Below are 13,781 nucleotides of genomic sequence, written 5' to 3'. Positions count from 1 at the left end.
TGCCAGCGGACCTAGGTCTCGACTCCGACCAAATTCAGATAGTAGGCAGATAGTCCATGTCACTCAAAGGGTTAAGGGTGCAAAATTGCACAATTATACACCGTTAACCCTTTGAGTGCTGTGGACTATCTTCCTACTACTAGATAGATAGATAGATAGATAGATAGATAGATTTATCCAAATTAAACCTCTGTAGAAGTTCAGCAAAGACTAGAGAAGAGAGGGTTAAACACACTCCAGTTTTTAGCATAACAATGACATATAGGGCAGATGCCTACAGGTGAGAGTCACCAGAGAACACATGGAGCCTTTATTACACAATACTCTATCAATATTCACCGGCACCACAGAAGGAGAAGCTTGTGGGACTGTCACATCTTACACATACAGAGTCCAAGCAGCAGGCGGAGGCTTGGCCACTGTAGACTGGCTGCTGGCTAATCCTTCAGGGCTCACTTAAAAGATTAGAGGTGGGTGGTGCTAAGATTCCCTGGACTGGGTAAGGATTTTGGAAGCAGGCAAACAAGCGCAGACTTTTAATTCACTTCTTGTGCAGCCTACAAGCTCCAGCTGTCTCTCTCTGCCTCCCTCTCTACTTGCAGCTGCAAAGAACCTGGCAGGAGAGAAAGTGACAGAAGACCCGAAAAGTATCTCCGACTCAAAGAAAGGAGAAGAAGAGGAACTTTTCCCTCCATATTTTTGCACTTTATGCACTTTTAATAGAAGAAAGTTGAAGAAACAGTCCAGTGTCTTGGGGCATTTGATGAAGGAGGCTTGAGGGACCTGGAGTAACTTCTGGTGCAGTCATGCAGTTCCATTGGAATATTGTGGCCCTTCTTAACTTTGGGTTTGTCCTCTGGAGTTCGGCAGAAGAATACGATTATTACAGCTGGCAGTCGGACAATTTCCAGAATGGACGTTTCTACACCAAGCAGAGCAAATGTGTGGACATTCCCCAAGATCTCCATCTCTGCCATAATGTTGGCTATAAGAAGATGAGGCTACCTAATTTACTCGACCATGAAACCATGCCTGAAGTAAAGCAACAAGCCAGTAGTTGGGTTCCCTTGTTGGCAAAGAGATGTCATAGAGATACCCAACTCTTCTTATGCTCCCTCTTTGCACCAATCTGCTTGGAGAGACCTATTTATCCTTGTCGGTCGCTGTGTGAGGTGGTACGTGATAGTTGTGCGCCAGTCATGGAGTCGTATGGTTTTCCTTGGCCCGAGATGCTGAACTGTAATAAGTTTCCTCTTGATAATGACCTCTGTATCACTGTGCAATATGGCACCAAGCAAGTGACTCAACCATCAGGTAACGTAACTCCTTCACGTCTTGTAATTGTAATACTATTACGACCATCCTTGTCCATAAGATTTTCAACCTAACTTCGATGTATGCATGTATGGCCAGATTCATAGAAGCCAATAAACCTAGTCATAATGTAGGAGGAAACTGAGTACCTGGAATAACCCATTTACACATAAGGCATCTTTGAGTCTTACATATGTAAAAATTACCATCACTTCCCCAAAGAGGTTCCAAACCAACACTCATGTATTTCATTGTCTCTAAGAGGGTCTGTTGGGGTTCTAGCCATGAAACCCTAACAGAGGCTCTGAAGGTAAGCGGGACCAGACACTTATTATTCCAATAAGATTCAAATTCTCAATTTGAATCTGACCTAAAACCCTACAAAATTGCCAAAACCAATGTCCATTATAAAGCTAATCTGCAAACAAAAAAATCAAAAAGTTATGATTGCATTAAAATGCTAGTTTATTTGTACCTAAACCTAGGAACACTAACCAAGGCGTAGATGATGTAGATGATCATTACCTGGTCCACAATGCTCAGTGTGTAGCATTCAGTATTTTGCATGATGTTATCGAGTAGGAAGCAGCCCGTGAGGTCAATATCTTATGTACCATCAACAGTAACATATCACTAGTGTGGATATTGTCCTAGTAATAGCCATACAAACATTTCACCTGAATTGTAAGATGACCAATTCCCCGACTTATATTCACATTCAGCTCAGCCAAGATTGAGATAAAAAGCAGGTGCCAAGGGCAAACAATTCTGTTAGGGTACCAAAAAGGTGTGCAAGAAGCATTAAAACTATCTAATACCCAAAACATCAGATGTGGCCTAAACAGCTCAGATGTCTTAAAATCCCAACAAAAAGTTTCTCTTCCATATGAGAATCTCATATGTAGTGCCAGTAGATTATACATACAACTGATCTCCAACCTATTATTTCCAAGGTCAGGAGCCCCAGGTTGGAGATCATGCAATTATTTTAGCAATACCAATTATTTGATCAAACCAATAAATCTATTTTATAGTAACCAAAATGATTGTTTTAAGCCCAAAGGAAATCAGGTTCTTAACACCTTGAACATTCATGAATGACCACACAAGGACCTTGCCAATATTCAATGACAAAATTGGAATTTTTTAAAGTTAATACAATCTCTTTTAACCCCAAAAGATCTAGACTACTTTATAGTAGTAGAGATCACATATGGTTAAAACTTTTATTATTTTAAATAATTCATTATTTTTTTTTTTAAACCCTTGCATTCCTGAGTTGGTATTATTTGCAGGATAGATAAGAAGGCAGACGGTTCCCAGGAGACACATGTCAGCAGAATACATGAGAGTTTTACAGAATAGTCAAAATTTGTAAATATGAACAGTGCTCGTGGTGACTTCATACTCCCCCCCCCCCCCAAGAAAGTTGGAAGGGTCTGTGGAAAATTAAATGTATGGTGAGAAAAAAGATCTGACAATTAAACACAATTTAATGATTTTTGAAAAGAAAACTTTTTTTGGACACATTTGGAAGAAAATATTAAAGAATGGGGCAGGAGAAATAGGAGTGATTGATCAGGTTCAATGCAATAATATAATTCAGACACTCAGGGCACAGTGTGAACCATAGAGATGGGGGTCAAAGGGCATTCTGGTGCTGATTTTTCTGGGTAAAAATCAAAGTGGTCAGAAGTTGGCTGTGATCCAATGGCAAAGCATGATTTCCTTTCACACACAAACTTTTTTTTTTTTTTTTTAATTCTTAAGCTCTTTAAAAAAAAAATTTGTGATTTATTTCTTTCAATATATGTAACAATGTGAAAGGATATCGAACACTTTATAGGAATGTGTGTAATAAATATATATATATATAAATATATATACAGGTCTGACCCCCACCAACACTTGCTCTTAATGGTTCATGTGTGCCTCAGACTCCCAAGAGTAAATGTACGCATTTAGGTTTTGATGCATTTAAAAAAAAAAAAAGATGAGAATATAAGAAAAACATACAAAAAATTAAAAAAAAAAAAAAATCCACTTATGTATTCTTATAATGTCAAAATCCATGCATAGTAATTATGTTTCATGTTACCTTTTAATAATTGTGGGTGATAATATATGAGATTTTGCATTTGTTGTTGTTGTTGTTGTTGTTGTTATTATTATTATTATTATTATTATTATTATTATTATTATGTAGTAGTAGTAGTAGTAGTAGTAGTAGTAGTAGTAGTAGTAGTAGTAGTAGTAGTAGTAGTAAAAAATGCCAGAATTCCCACAAAGCAGAACTTCTTAAAATTGTCACCCACAACTTTTTCTCACGTGAACTGCAGCCCTGTAACCCAATCCAGGACTTTTGTAGCTGGACAAATCCAGTTTGATGTTGAATGAAAATTGCATAAATTCTCTTGAAAGTTGCACACAATAATCCAAATCGAATTTGTGAACAATTACTATTATACTCCTTTATTGTGTAGCGGTATGGATGTTACTATATAGGTATATTATTGTATTTATAGGATCCCATTTTAAGGGTACCATGTGGTCTTTGTTTTATACGTGATACAGTGCATTCCATACAGCAGAATAAAAGACTCTCTCTTTTGGCCTCTGCCAGCCTCTGTTCAGTAATCCAGATTATGGGTGGGTTCATACTAAGGAATTCTCGCGGATAATATCCGCGGAATTCCGCTGTCTGTCGGCGTGCACAGCCGCGCGCCTTTCCGCCGGCTCCATAGACACCATTCTATGGGCTGGCATATTCCGCTATCCGCCGAAAGAAGTGACATGTCACTTGTTTCGGCGGACAGCGGAATACGCCGGCCCATAGAATGGTGTCTATGGAGCCAGCGGAAAGGCATGCGGCTGTGTGCACGGACATCCGACGGAATTCCGCTGAGTTTATCCGCGAGAATTCTGTAGTGTGAACCCACCCTATCTGATAATCTGGCAGGGCCCTTCCATGCTGGATTGAAGGGATTTTACTGTATGCCCTATTCATTTGGTCTTCTTCACAGTCAGATGGACATGGTTTGTCAGCTTTGTGCTGTCAGGTAGGGTTTGGTTTGTGCAGCGACACGCTTGGGTTCACACTAATGTCAGTACCTGCTGGAATGTTGTAGACAATTTAGGGTCAACTGAAGTCTTTATTACTATTCTCACCCCGAGGCGATACACACTTGAGGGTTGCAGTCTCTTAAAGTGGTACTGAAAGTTTGGTGGTTACACACACACCTGGTGGCAAACTGATACATAAACTTCTGAATGGCTGAAAAACCCTATTACTGAGGTGTTCCCAAGGCCCAAACCTCTACGTTCCGTGTGTTGGAGATGACCCCTTGCGCTAGCCCAACCCAGCAATGTCACTATGGTTCTGAGACTATCCCCACCACCACCACCCACACAGCCTGCCATGCTTAGATGTTGCACCAGCCCCTTGTTTTCAGTAGCCCTGGCATATCTGAGGGTCCTTGTCACCACTAGGCTGCTACCATTACAAGGAATTCCTCCAAATCACCAAAGGTCATGGACATATAACTGTGGGCACCCCCAGCACCATGATGTGACAAGTCCAGGAAAACTATAACCTGCAGCAATACACAGAAGAAGAAGAATGGGGGAGATTTATCAAACATGGTATAACGTGAAACTGGCTCAGTTGCCCCTAGCAACCAATCAGATTCCACCTTTCATTCCTCACAGACTCTTAGGAAAATGAAAGGTGGAATCTGATTGGTTGGTAGGGGCTAGTTAACAGTAACTATTACACTAAGCGATTATCGTACCGGTCGATAATGGGTCAAATCCCACCAATAAGCGCTCGATGTAATAGGGACTTTAGGTAGTCAAATTTAGATTGTTAGCCATAATAGGGACAAGGGCCAAAACCGACAAACTATGTAAAGTGGTGCGGAATCAGTTGGCGCTATACAAATAAAAGTATTATTATTATTATGGAAAAGTGTTCATTTCCCCTGCAGTGCCCCCGCAGGAAAAGTAAAGCATTACATGGTGTATATTCAAATCACTAACCTATGTCTGCAATGCATGGAGCTACACAACAGCCCTATAGAAGCCTATATATTAGTATTTCATTGTTCAGGGTGTAGCGTGTTATGTCTATGTTAATAATAGCCTACTCTTGTCTTAAAGCCACGCTCCATACAATGCACAGAGTTCCAGTGTGTACATTGAGTTAAGCCTTGGCCTCCTAGAGGAATAGAAAACATAACAAATTGGTCCACATTTACTGCCGATACTAACTGGGGTCACGGGGGTCGGAGTGCACAGCAGGGGTCATGTACTTAGCTGACTGCTTCACTCAGCAACTGCTACTTGAGGAAAGTTTTCACAGAAATGGACTTTTGTCCTCCTGTCTAGTCCTCTTCTAGTCTGCCCCCCTACTATGCTGACACAATGCACGGCGGTGAGGAGTCTGATGAGACAGGAGATGTCATTAAAAGACACAAAATCTTACAAGTTCATTAGGAAATAGACAATTATGGCAGCTTTTAGGGGTTAGCACTGACTAGCCGTGTGATTGTAGGCCATAGAGCGGCTAAGAAGGCTTTAGAACATGGGTACACAAAGTGCCGCCCTACAACTGTTGTAAAACTACAATTGCCATAATTGCTGGATAGTTAAACGGGAACAAATCTAACCTGCTGTTCTGTTCCTATTGCACACTGAACGCTGAGGATGAAGGGAAGTCTCTAAGGGGCCTATTCCACGAAGCGATAATCGATTATCGCTCGGTGGAATAGAGAAAACGATCAGCCGATGATCGTGTCATCGGCTGATCGTTTATTTAGGCCCAAACTTAAAATCATCGGTCACCCACCGTGCATCGCTTCGTGGAATAGCGGTGCGCGGCGGGCGACCGACGATTTGAGAAACACCATACATTACCTTGCAGGGCTTTTCCTGCGCTCTGTCTTCCTCCCCGGGTCCCGCTGCGCAGCATCAACTTCGGAGTGGCCTGTCTGAGCTGTCAGACGGCTCAGCCACTCAGTGGCCGCGGTGGTCCCGGCCAGTAATTGGCTGAGCGGTCTGACAGCTCAGTCGGACCGCTCCGGAGATGATGCTGCGCCGCGGGACCCGGGGAGGAAGACAGAGCGCAGGAAAAGCCCTGCAAGGTAATGTATGCTGCAAGGGGTGCAAGGACATCGGTAACGTGAAGACGCCAGGAGCCCCGAAGCATGCCGGACCAGGTGATGTATACGCTCCGGCGGCAGGGGGTTAACGGGGCGGGCTGCTGACATACTCACAGCGGGATGGACTGAGTTTATCTGCCCATAGAGTGTACACGGCAGGGATTAGCGCGGATCTGTTACGTGTGAACGCACCCTTATCCCTATCAGGGCCGGACAAATTTTCGTTTTTGCGTTTGTGTTCAAAAGGCCATAGCACTTGCATTTTTTCCCCTACAGACCCACATGAGCCCTTTTTTTTTGCGCCACTAATTGTACTTTGCAATGGCAGACTTCATTTTTTCATACAATATTCTGTGAAATTGTACACATAAATTCCACCGGACATCCACAACCTTTATCAGTAAAATACTGATTACATGTCCACCATATCAAAATTTTGTCCATACTAAAATCTTTACAAAAAAGGGGACTAAATATAATTCACAACATATTAATAAATCACAAAAATCTAAAATTTAAACTTACATAACATGATGTTTAATGGCATTCCAGATAAACTGACATGGTGGGGTAGGTAACATAAGCTACAACAGGCAACTACACCGCAGATAGTAAGTGCAGTACACAAAGTAGTAAACAACAGGGAGGTCTAAGTCCAAGTCCGGGCTTCCCACAACGGAGAATCTAAACCCTACTAACCAGTGTATACCCCCCCCCCCAGTCAATACGACCAAACCGCCCACATTATAATCCGCTATAATCCCTATAGGAGAGGTCCCAGGAGGAGGGCGCTGATCTATAGGAGAGTTCCGAGCAGCACAGAGGATGTCAGGAGAGGAGGGCGCTGATCTTATAGGGAAGGTCACAGGGTTACAGCAGCACAGAGGATGTCAGGAGAGGAGGGTGCTGATCTTATAGGTGAAGTCGCAGGGTCACAGCAGCACAGAGGATGTCAGGAGAGGAGGGTGCTGATCTTATAGGGGAGATCGCAGGGTCCCAGCAGCACAGAGGATGTCAGGAGAGGAGGGTGCTGATCTATAGGGGAGGTCACAGCAGCACAGAGGATATCAGCTGGCCCCCTCTATAGCTGGCCCCCTCTTCCCCCCTTATAGATGGCCCCCCTCTTCTCCCCTTATAGATGATCCCCCTCTTCTCCCCTTATAGATGCCCCTCTTCTCCCCTTATAGATAGCCCCCTCTTCTCCCCTTATAGATAGCCCCCTCTTATAGATAGTCCCCTTCCCCCCCCCAATAGATGGTCCCCCTCTCCCCCCCTCATAGCTGGCCCCCTCATAGATGGTCCCCCTCTTCCCTCTCGCCCCCCTAATAGATGGTCCCCCTCTCCCCCCTCATAGCTGGCCCCCCTCTTCCTCCCCCCCCCTTATAGATGGTCCCCCTCTTCCCTCCCCCCCTCCTTATAGATGGTCCCCCTCTTCCCTCTCCCCCCCCCCCCCTTATAGATGGTCCCCCTCTTCCCCCCCTGTGCACAGCAGATAACACAAAAAACACAACACAACTCACCTGACATCCGTTTCCCCGTCAAGCCTCTCGCCTCCTGGTCTGTCCCCGGCTAATACGCGGCTGTCGGGAGTGTCCCGTCCTATCTCCAGCAGCGCGCGCATCAGAAAGATCCCCGTGCGCCGGAAGTCACAGCCACAGGCGCACGGGGAGCTCTCTGATGCGCGTGCTTCCAGGGATAGGACGGGACACCCCCGGCAGCTGCGCATCAGCCGGGGACAGCCGGGGACAGCCGGACTCTTGTGACCGCAAGCAAAACAATGCTTGCGGTCACAAGAGAGTGCAGTGGCGGATTATAATGTGGGCGGCGTGGCATGGGCCCCCCCGGAGCCCCCCTCACGCGTACAGTTAAGCCCTGGTGCGAGAAGGGGTTAAAGATGTACTCCAACGAAAAATGTTTTCTTTCAAATCAACTGGTTTCAAAAAGTTATATAGATTTGCCATTTACTTCTATTAAAAAATCTCCAGTCTTCCAGCTGCTGTATGTCCTGCAGTCTGACACAGTGTTCTCTGCTGCCACCTCTGTCCATGTTAGGAACTGTTTAGAGCAGGAGAGGTTTTCTATGGGCATTTGCTACTGCTCTGGACAGAGGTGGCAGCAGAGAGCACTGTGTCAGACTGGAAAGAATACACCACTTCCTGCAGGACATACAGCAGCTGATAAGTACTGGAAGACTGGAGATTTTTAAATAGAAGTAAATTACAAATATATAACTTTCTGAAACCGGTTGATTTAAAAGAAAAAAATATTAATCAGTGTGTCCTTTTCTAGATAGGATTTTTCAGTCATATGCTACAGGTATTCCTGCACTGCTATCTCCATCTTCTATATACAGGTGCAATGTAATATAATTAGTCATAATACTGTACATCAGCAATATCATTCATAAATATCAGCACATTCACAGCAGAACTCAGAGACAACCAGTCAGCCCTCAGGGAGGTTTCGAGGCATTATATTGCTCCATGTGCCGGGAAGACATGTAAGAACTTCCTCAGCCTCTTGGAGAATCCTGTCCTCTCAGTATAAATATTTTTGGAGATTCCCCATGGACATGGCTACACCTCCCTATCTGTATTCTTCCTCCTGAACATCCGACCTCCGGGAGCTCTGATGAGATGGAAGGGATGCTACCGCAAGTCCCTGGTGTGGGGAGGAATCTGACAAAGCTTTGGATATTTAAATTTATTTTTTTTTGCTTTTTTAAATTTGCCTGAATCATGCATTTTTTTCCATCCAGAGAGACCTTTGCTGGAAGCATAAGATATACAGAGATAAAGTGCAATAGCAAATATATCATGGAATAGCTTATATTTCCTCCACCCCAGCAGAACGGATCATTCCCTATAGAAATGTCAATGGAAACAGAGGTCTTGTGTAATAAATTGCATATGCATCAAATAATAAATCATCTAGCCTTTTGTTATATATTATAGCTGGAGCCGTGCACTTGTTAGATGGAGGGTGGGCCTAGGAACCACCATCTCATAGTGGTCACAGATCGTCCAATAATGGAGAATATGGGAGGAAACCAGACTGGGGAAACAGCCGCAGTTTGTAGATACAGGATGGAGCTGCAGATTCCCATAATGCAGTAGTGTAATACAACAGGCTAGAATAGAGAAGCAGGGCTGCTGTCAGAGGCCTGTGTGGTCACATGACAGCAATGAGGAAGGGGTGTGTGTTCAGCATGAGCCAATCAGAAAGTGAGAATCACAGAGCTGTGCAGGAACTGTCCAGAGAGGTTTTCTATGGGGATTCATAGAAATGGAGACAGAGTTCCTGTCTCGGCCAGAAATGTCAGCAGAGAGCACTGTGTAGACTGAAAATAAAGCAACATTTCCTGCAGGACATACAGCAGCTGATAAGTATGGGAAGATTGGAGATTTTTAAATAGAAGTAAATTACAAATCTATGTAACTTTCTGATATCAGTTGATTTGAAAGAAAAAGATTTTTGCTGGACAACCCCTTTAACCTGTCTATCAAAATATATACTGTGGTCTATAGCAAGTAAACCATAAGGCTGTATTCCCACGTTCCGTGTTCCTCACGGAACACGGACGGGGAATGCATGTAACAGAGTCTCCCCGACCCGGGCAGCATTTGTAATAAGATGCTGGGAGCAGGGGAAACTGTACTCATATGCGCCGCGCTGTAATGAACCAGCGGCGCGTGGTGCTGTCATTACAGCGTGGCGCATATGAGTACAGTTTCCCCCGCTCCCAGCACCTTATCACAAATGCTGCCCGGGCCGGGGAGACTCTGTTACATGCATTTCCCGTCCGTGTTCCGTGAGGGACACGGAACGTAGGAATGCAGCCTTAGACTGGAGACCCATCTATGTTACTCAGTCCCTCACAAGTCATTGGGAAGTGCCAACCAGTGGACATGGCAGCCAACAACCTAGTCAGGACCCTCAGGTGGGACATGTTAGTATTCTCATGACACCAAAAGAAATATGTTGTGTCAGGAAAGGATTAGGGTTAAACTGCAAAAATATCCGTTGATAAGAAAAGCGTCTCATTCAGTCAGTGATTGGCTTAGTGGGCTGTCACTCTTGTCTATGGAGTGACAGCCCGCTCAACCAACCACTGACTGCGGCAGCTGGAGATACCGGAGACCTGTAGAAGGACACCTGGAGGAGCATGGACAGGTAAGCATAGCATTTTTTAATGTATATTTTATTATGCAGGCCCCATCTTTACCAACTCGTTTCAAACTTTGCAAAAAGTTCAGTTCGGTACTGAACCAAACTTTTGGCAAATTTTAGAACGATTTTCGGTTCATAAGATTTGGTTTGCTCATCTCCACCATTGATATATGAAGGTGATGGCCAATCACAGAATTTCACACACTGAGGCTATGTTCACACACTGTATGAGACTGGCCGTTCCGTGACCCGGCCGGTCTCATTCAAGGTCCTCCCGGCCGGTACTGCAGTACAGGCCGGATGATCTTTAGCGCCGCCGAGTTCTGAAACAGCCGTACTTTTACGAAAATATACGTTGTGTGAACATGGCCTGAAGATGCACAATCACTAGGACTTTCATAGACATCCAGGCGTGCAACCGGAGAAAATCCTGCACACTACGATATAAGATCCACCCTCTGCGGGTAAAGCAGTAGCCAGACTGAGCACAGCCTCACAGCCAAGTCATTCTGCGCTCCGCCATGAGTCACTTCCCAATCCTCCACTAATGAAGACAATTAGACTTCCATTAAACAATGTGAAGCTCCGGGAAGCTGAAATCACATAAGTTAAAGGGAAGATCAATTCCCATCAACAGCTAAACAGCTAGTTATTCTTCATGGACTAATTGTCATTGGCGACATCATCACATGGGGAATGAAAGCCTCTCGGAATGGCTCCCGCTGAGTTTCTGTGACTCATTGGAAGTTAATTGGTGACACAATATTAGTAGCATCCCCCCCAAAATCCGGCTCAAAATATAAACAGTGACAAGAAGCCATTCACCATCCACACAATACAAGACAAAAAGCTGAATGTGTGAACCTCAGGGGCATCTGTCTGAGTATTATCTGTTTATCGCCTCAATGTGTCTTCTAGTCATTGCCATTATGTGGATGGGTCAGGTCTTACTTATTATTTACCGTGAACAATAGGCTTTGTTAGAACTTACAACACAATACCTGCTATAATTTTTTTTTTGTTTCTTAAAGGAAATCTCCACTTTTTGAAGAAAATTGAGGTAGGCTACATTTGGTCCGTTAAACTTTATCTTTTAACTGATGTCCCTACTACAGTCCATTGAACACAATACCTCCACTGTGAGTGTGCCATGGTATATAGTACATCGACAGACCGCTTTGCAGATGTGTTGGTGTCTCAACCCATGTTGTACTGTGCTATGCCAGGATGTTGGAGGATGAGGTAGAACAATTAAAAGAAGAAGAAGAACACCTGTGCCCATGTATTGACCTTTGACTTTAGTCTTCACACCACCTTATGCCCACTAGACTCGGCTGAACCTTCCTAATGGGAGACCCAGGCCCCAGACCTTGTTACTTGGGATGAGCGGAATGCTGAGGGTTCCCTTGCTGACACCCGCGCTGCGAGACAGAGTTCCTAGGCGTACTGCAACTTTGCTCTGTCCGGATCAGTTCCTAGCTCTGAGGCTCTGTTATGGATACTGGCCTGCTCTGTGAATTCTCCTTGTCCACAGCGTGAGTTGAGGTTGTTTCTCCCTTGTCCTCTCTTAAGAGGAGTTTAACACAGCATAGTACTGTGTAGTGTTACTAGTGAAGAAGTTGTGAGAGGCGTACTATCTTGCATCCTTCCCATGCGGGGTACTGACTAAGACTGAACTTTCGAGAACGGGGACCTGGCAGAGGGTGAGGGCCCAGATAGGATCACTGTGGAGAGCTATTTGGCTCGTGTCCTTCCTCCACACTGTCCAGAACGGAAAAGACCTAGCTCCTCCTCCACCCATGTGGTTTACTTCCTTTCTAGCCTGTTAAGTGCACTGTGAGGGAGTGAAAGAGTGCAACAGAAGAAGAACGGAGGGAGATGATAGGAAAAAAGGAAACCAGAACTCCTACTGGTCTACAGATTCTGATGACACACAGAAACAATAACCCTTTGCAATCCTTCAGCTGTGCAGCTGCCAAATACATATGCATAATATAGCGACATCTAGTGGTGAACTTTAGTACTACTTTAATCAGCATAATAGCACAATAAGTACAGACTTTTACGATGGGCGTATACAACTGCAACACCCCTAGTGGGACAACACACTAGTTCACGGCTCTCCCCCTGCCTCGCGCCCGGTATTACAATGCCTTTTACCGCACATGAAGCCCACAGAGCCTGGATCCTCTGACACCACCGGAGAGCTGACTGTGAGGTGCATGCAGCCATTCTGGAAGACCAATCAGCACAAATGTGTTGATTAGTTCCCTTTAAGACCCATTAATATTGGTGTAATACAAGCACAGCCCATTGATATTAATGGGAAACTTGTAATGCTTCATTTCTCCTGTGGAGGCACTGCAGGGAAACTGAGCACCTAATGCCAGGATCTCCTATAACTCATCACTGGGGGTTCAAGTAGCAGGACAACCTTCTATCAGCCTATCATCAAGAAATACTTGATGGAGAAAATACCTAACAAGAAGAAAATAGTAAAAAGTGGCCATTGCCTTTAATAGGAATCAATATAACCAACAGCTAGGAAGGCTGGAAAATACCAGGTGACTGACAGCGCAAGGTCCGATATTATATTTCTGCATGCATTTTCTTCTGTAAAAATATTTGCAGATGGTTTACATTATATATGAATAGTCACTTTTAACTGTACTGTCTGTAACTGAAATCCTTCTGAAAGTTATTCTCAGATAGTCACATGACCATGACCTGGTGTTCATCTCCAGCCTGTTTGAGGTCCTGTACACTGAACCCATGGTTATCACCCCTCTCCCTCTTTGTAATACACATAACACTACAAAAGCCTCCACTGCTCCAGGCTCTTTCGCTCGTGCCTTGTCTCAGAACGGAATGTGTTTCACATGCTGGGCAGCAGCTCTAGTGTTCTATAGACTGCAGAGGTATAATGCGTGGGAAGTCAGTGAGTAATTGCAGCGTTTCTTTTAGAGATGAGCAAATTAAATCTTGTGAACAGAGATTCATTATGAACTTTGAAAAAGTTGTACTGAACCAAACTATTTGCAAAGTTCATTACAAGTTTGTTAATATGGCAGCTCCTGCTTTCCCCCAGAGTCCTCCTATGGGCCTCCGTTGTCTCCATCTGCCTCCAGTCCATTCAGC

At 44.4% G+C, this 13,781-nt stretch overlaps 2 protein-coding genes across 2 annotated transcripts in view; one reads left to right on the top strand and one right to left on the bottom strand.

Annotated features, from left to right (window-relative positions):
* Window positions 1–13,781, bottom strand: part of GOLGA7B (golgin A7 family member B) — a 199,543-nt gene that overhangs the window by 99,088 nt on the left and 86,674 nt on the right. The gene's annotated exons all lie outside the window — the stretch shown is intronic.
* Window positions 547–13,781, top strand: part of SFRP5 (secreted frizzled related protein 5) — an 86,078-nt gene continuing 72,843 nt past the window's right edge. The window contains exon 1 of the mRNA XM_069979987.1: window positions 547–1,314. Within this exon, the coding sequence (XP_069836088.1) occupies window positions 807–1,314 (508 nt within the window). The 5' untranslated portion in view covers window positions 547–806. The remainder of the gene's footprint in view (window positions 1,315–13,781) is intronic.

This window comes from Dendropsophus ebraccatus, chromosome 8, assembly GCF_027789765.1.
Source record: "Dendropsophus ebraccatus isolate aDenEbr1 chromosome 8, aDenEbr1.pat, whole genome shotgun sequence".
Lineage (NCBI taxonomy): Eukaryota > Metazoa > Chordata > Amphibia > Anura > Hylidae > Dendropsophus > Dendropsophus ebraccatus.
The sequence above is the reverse complement of the archived record's forward strand: the minus strand, read 5'-3'. Positions and strand labels throughout refer to the sequence as shown.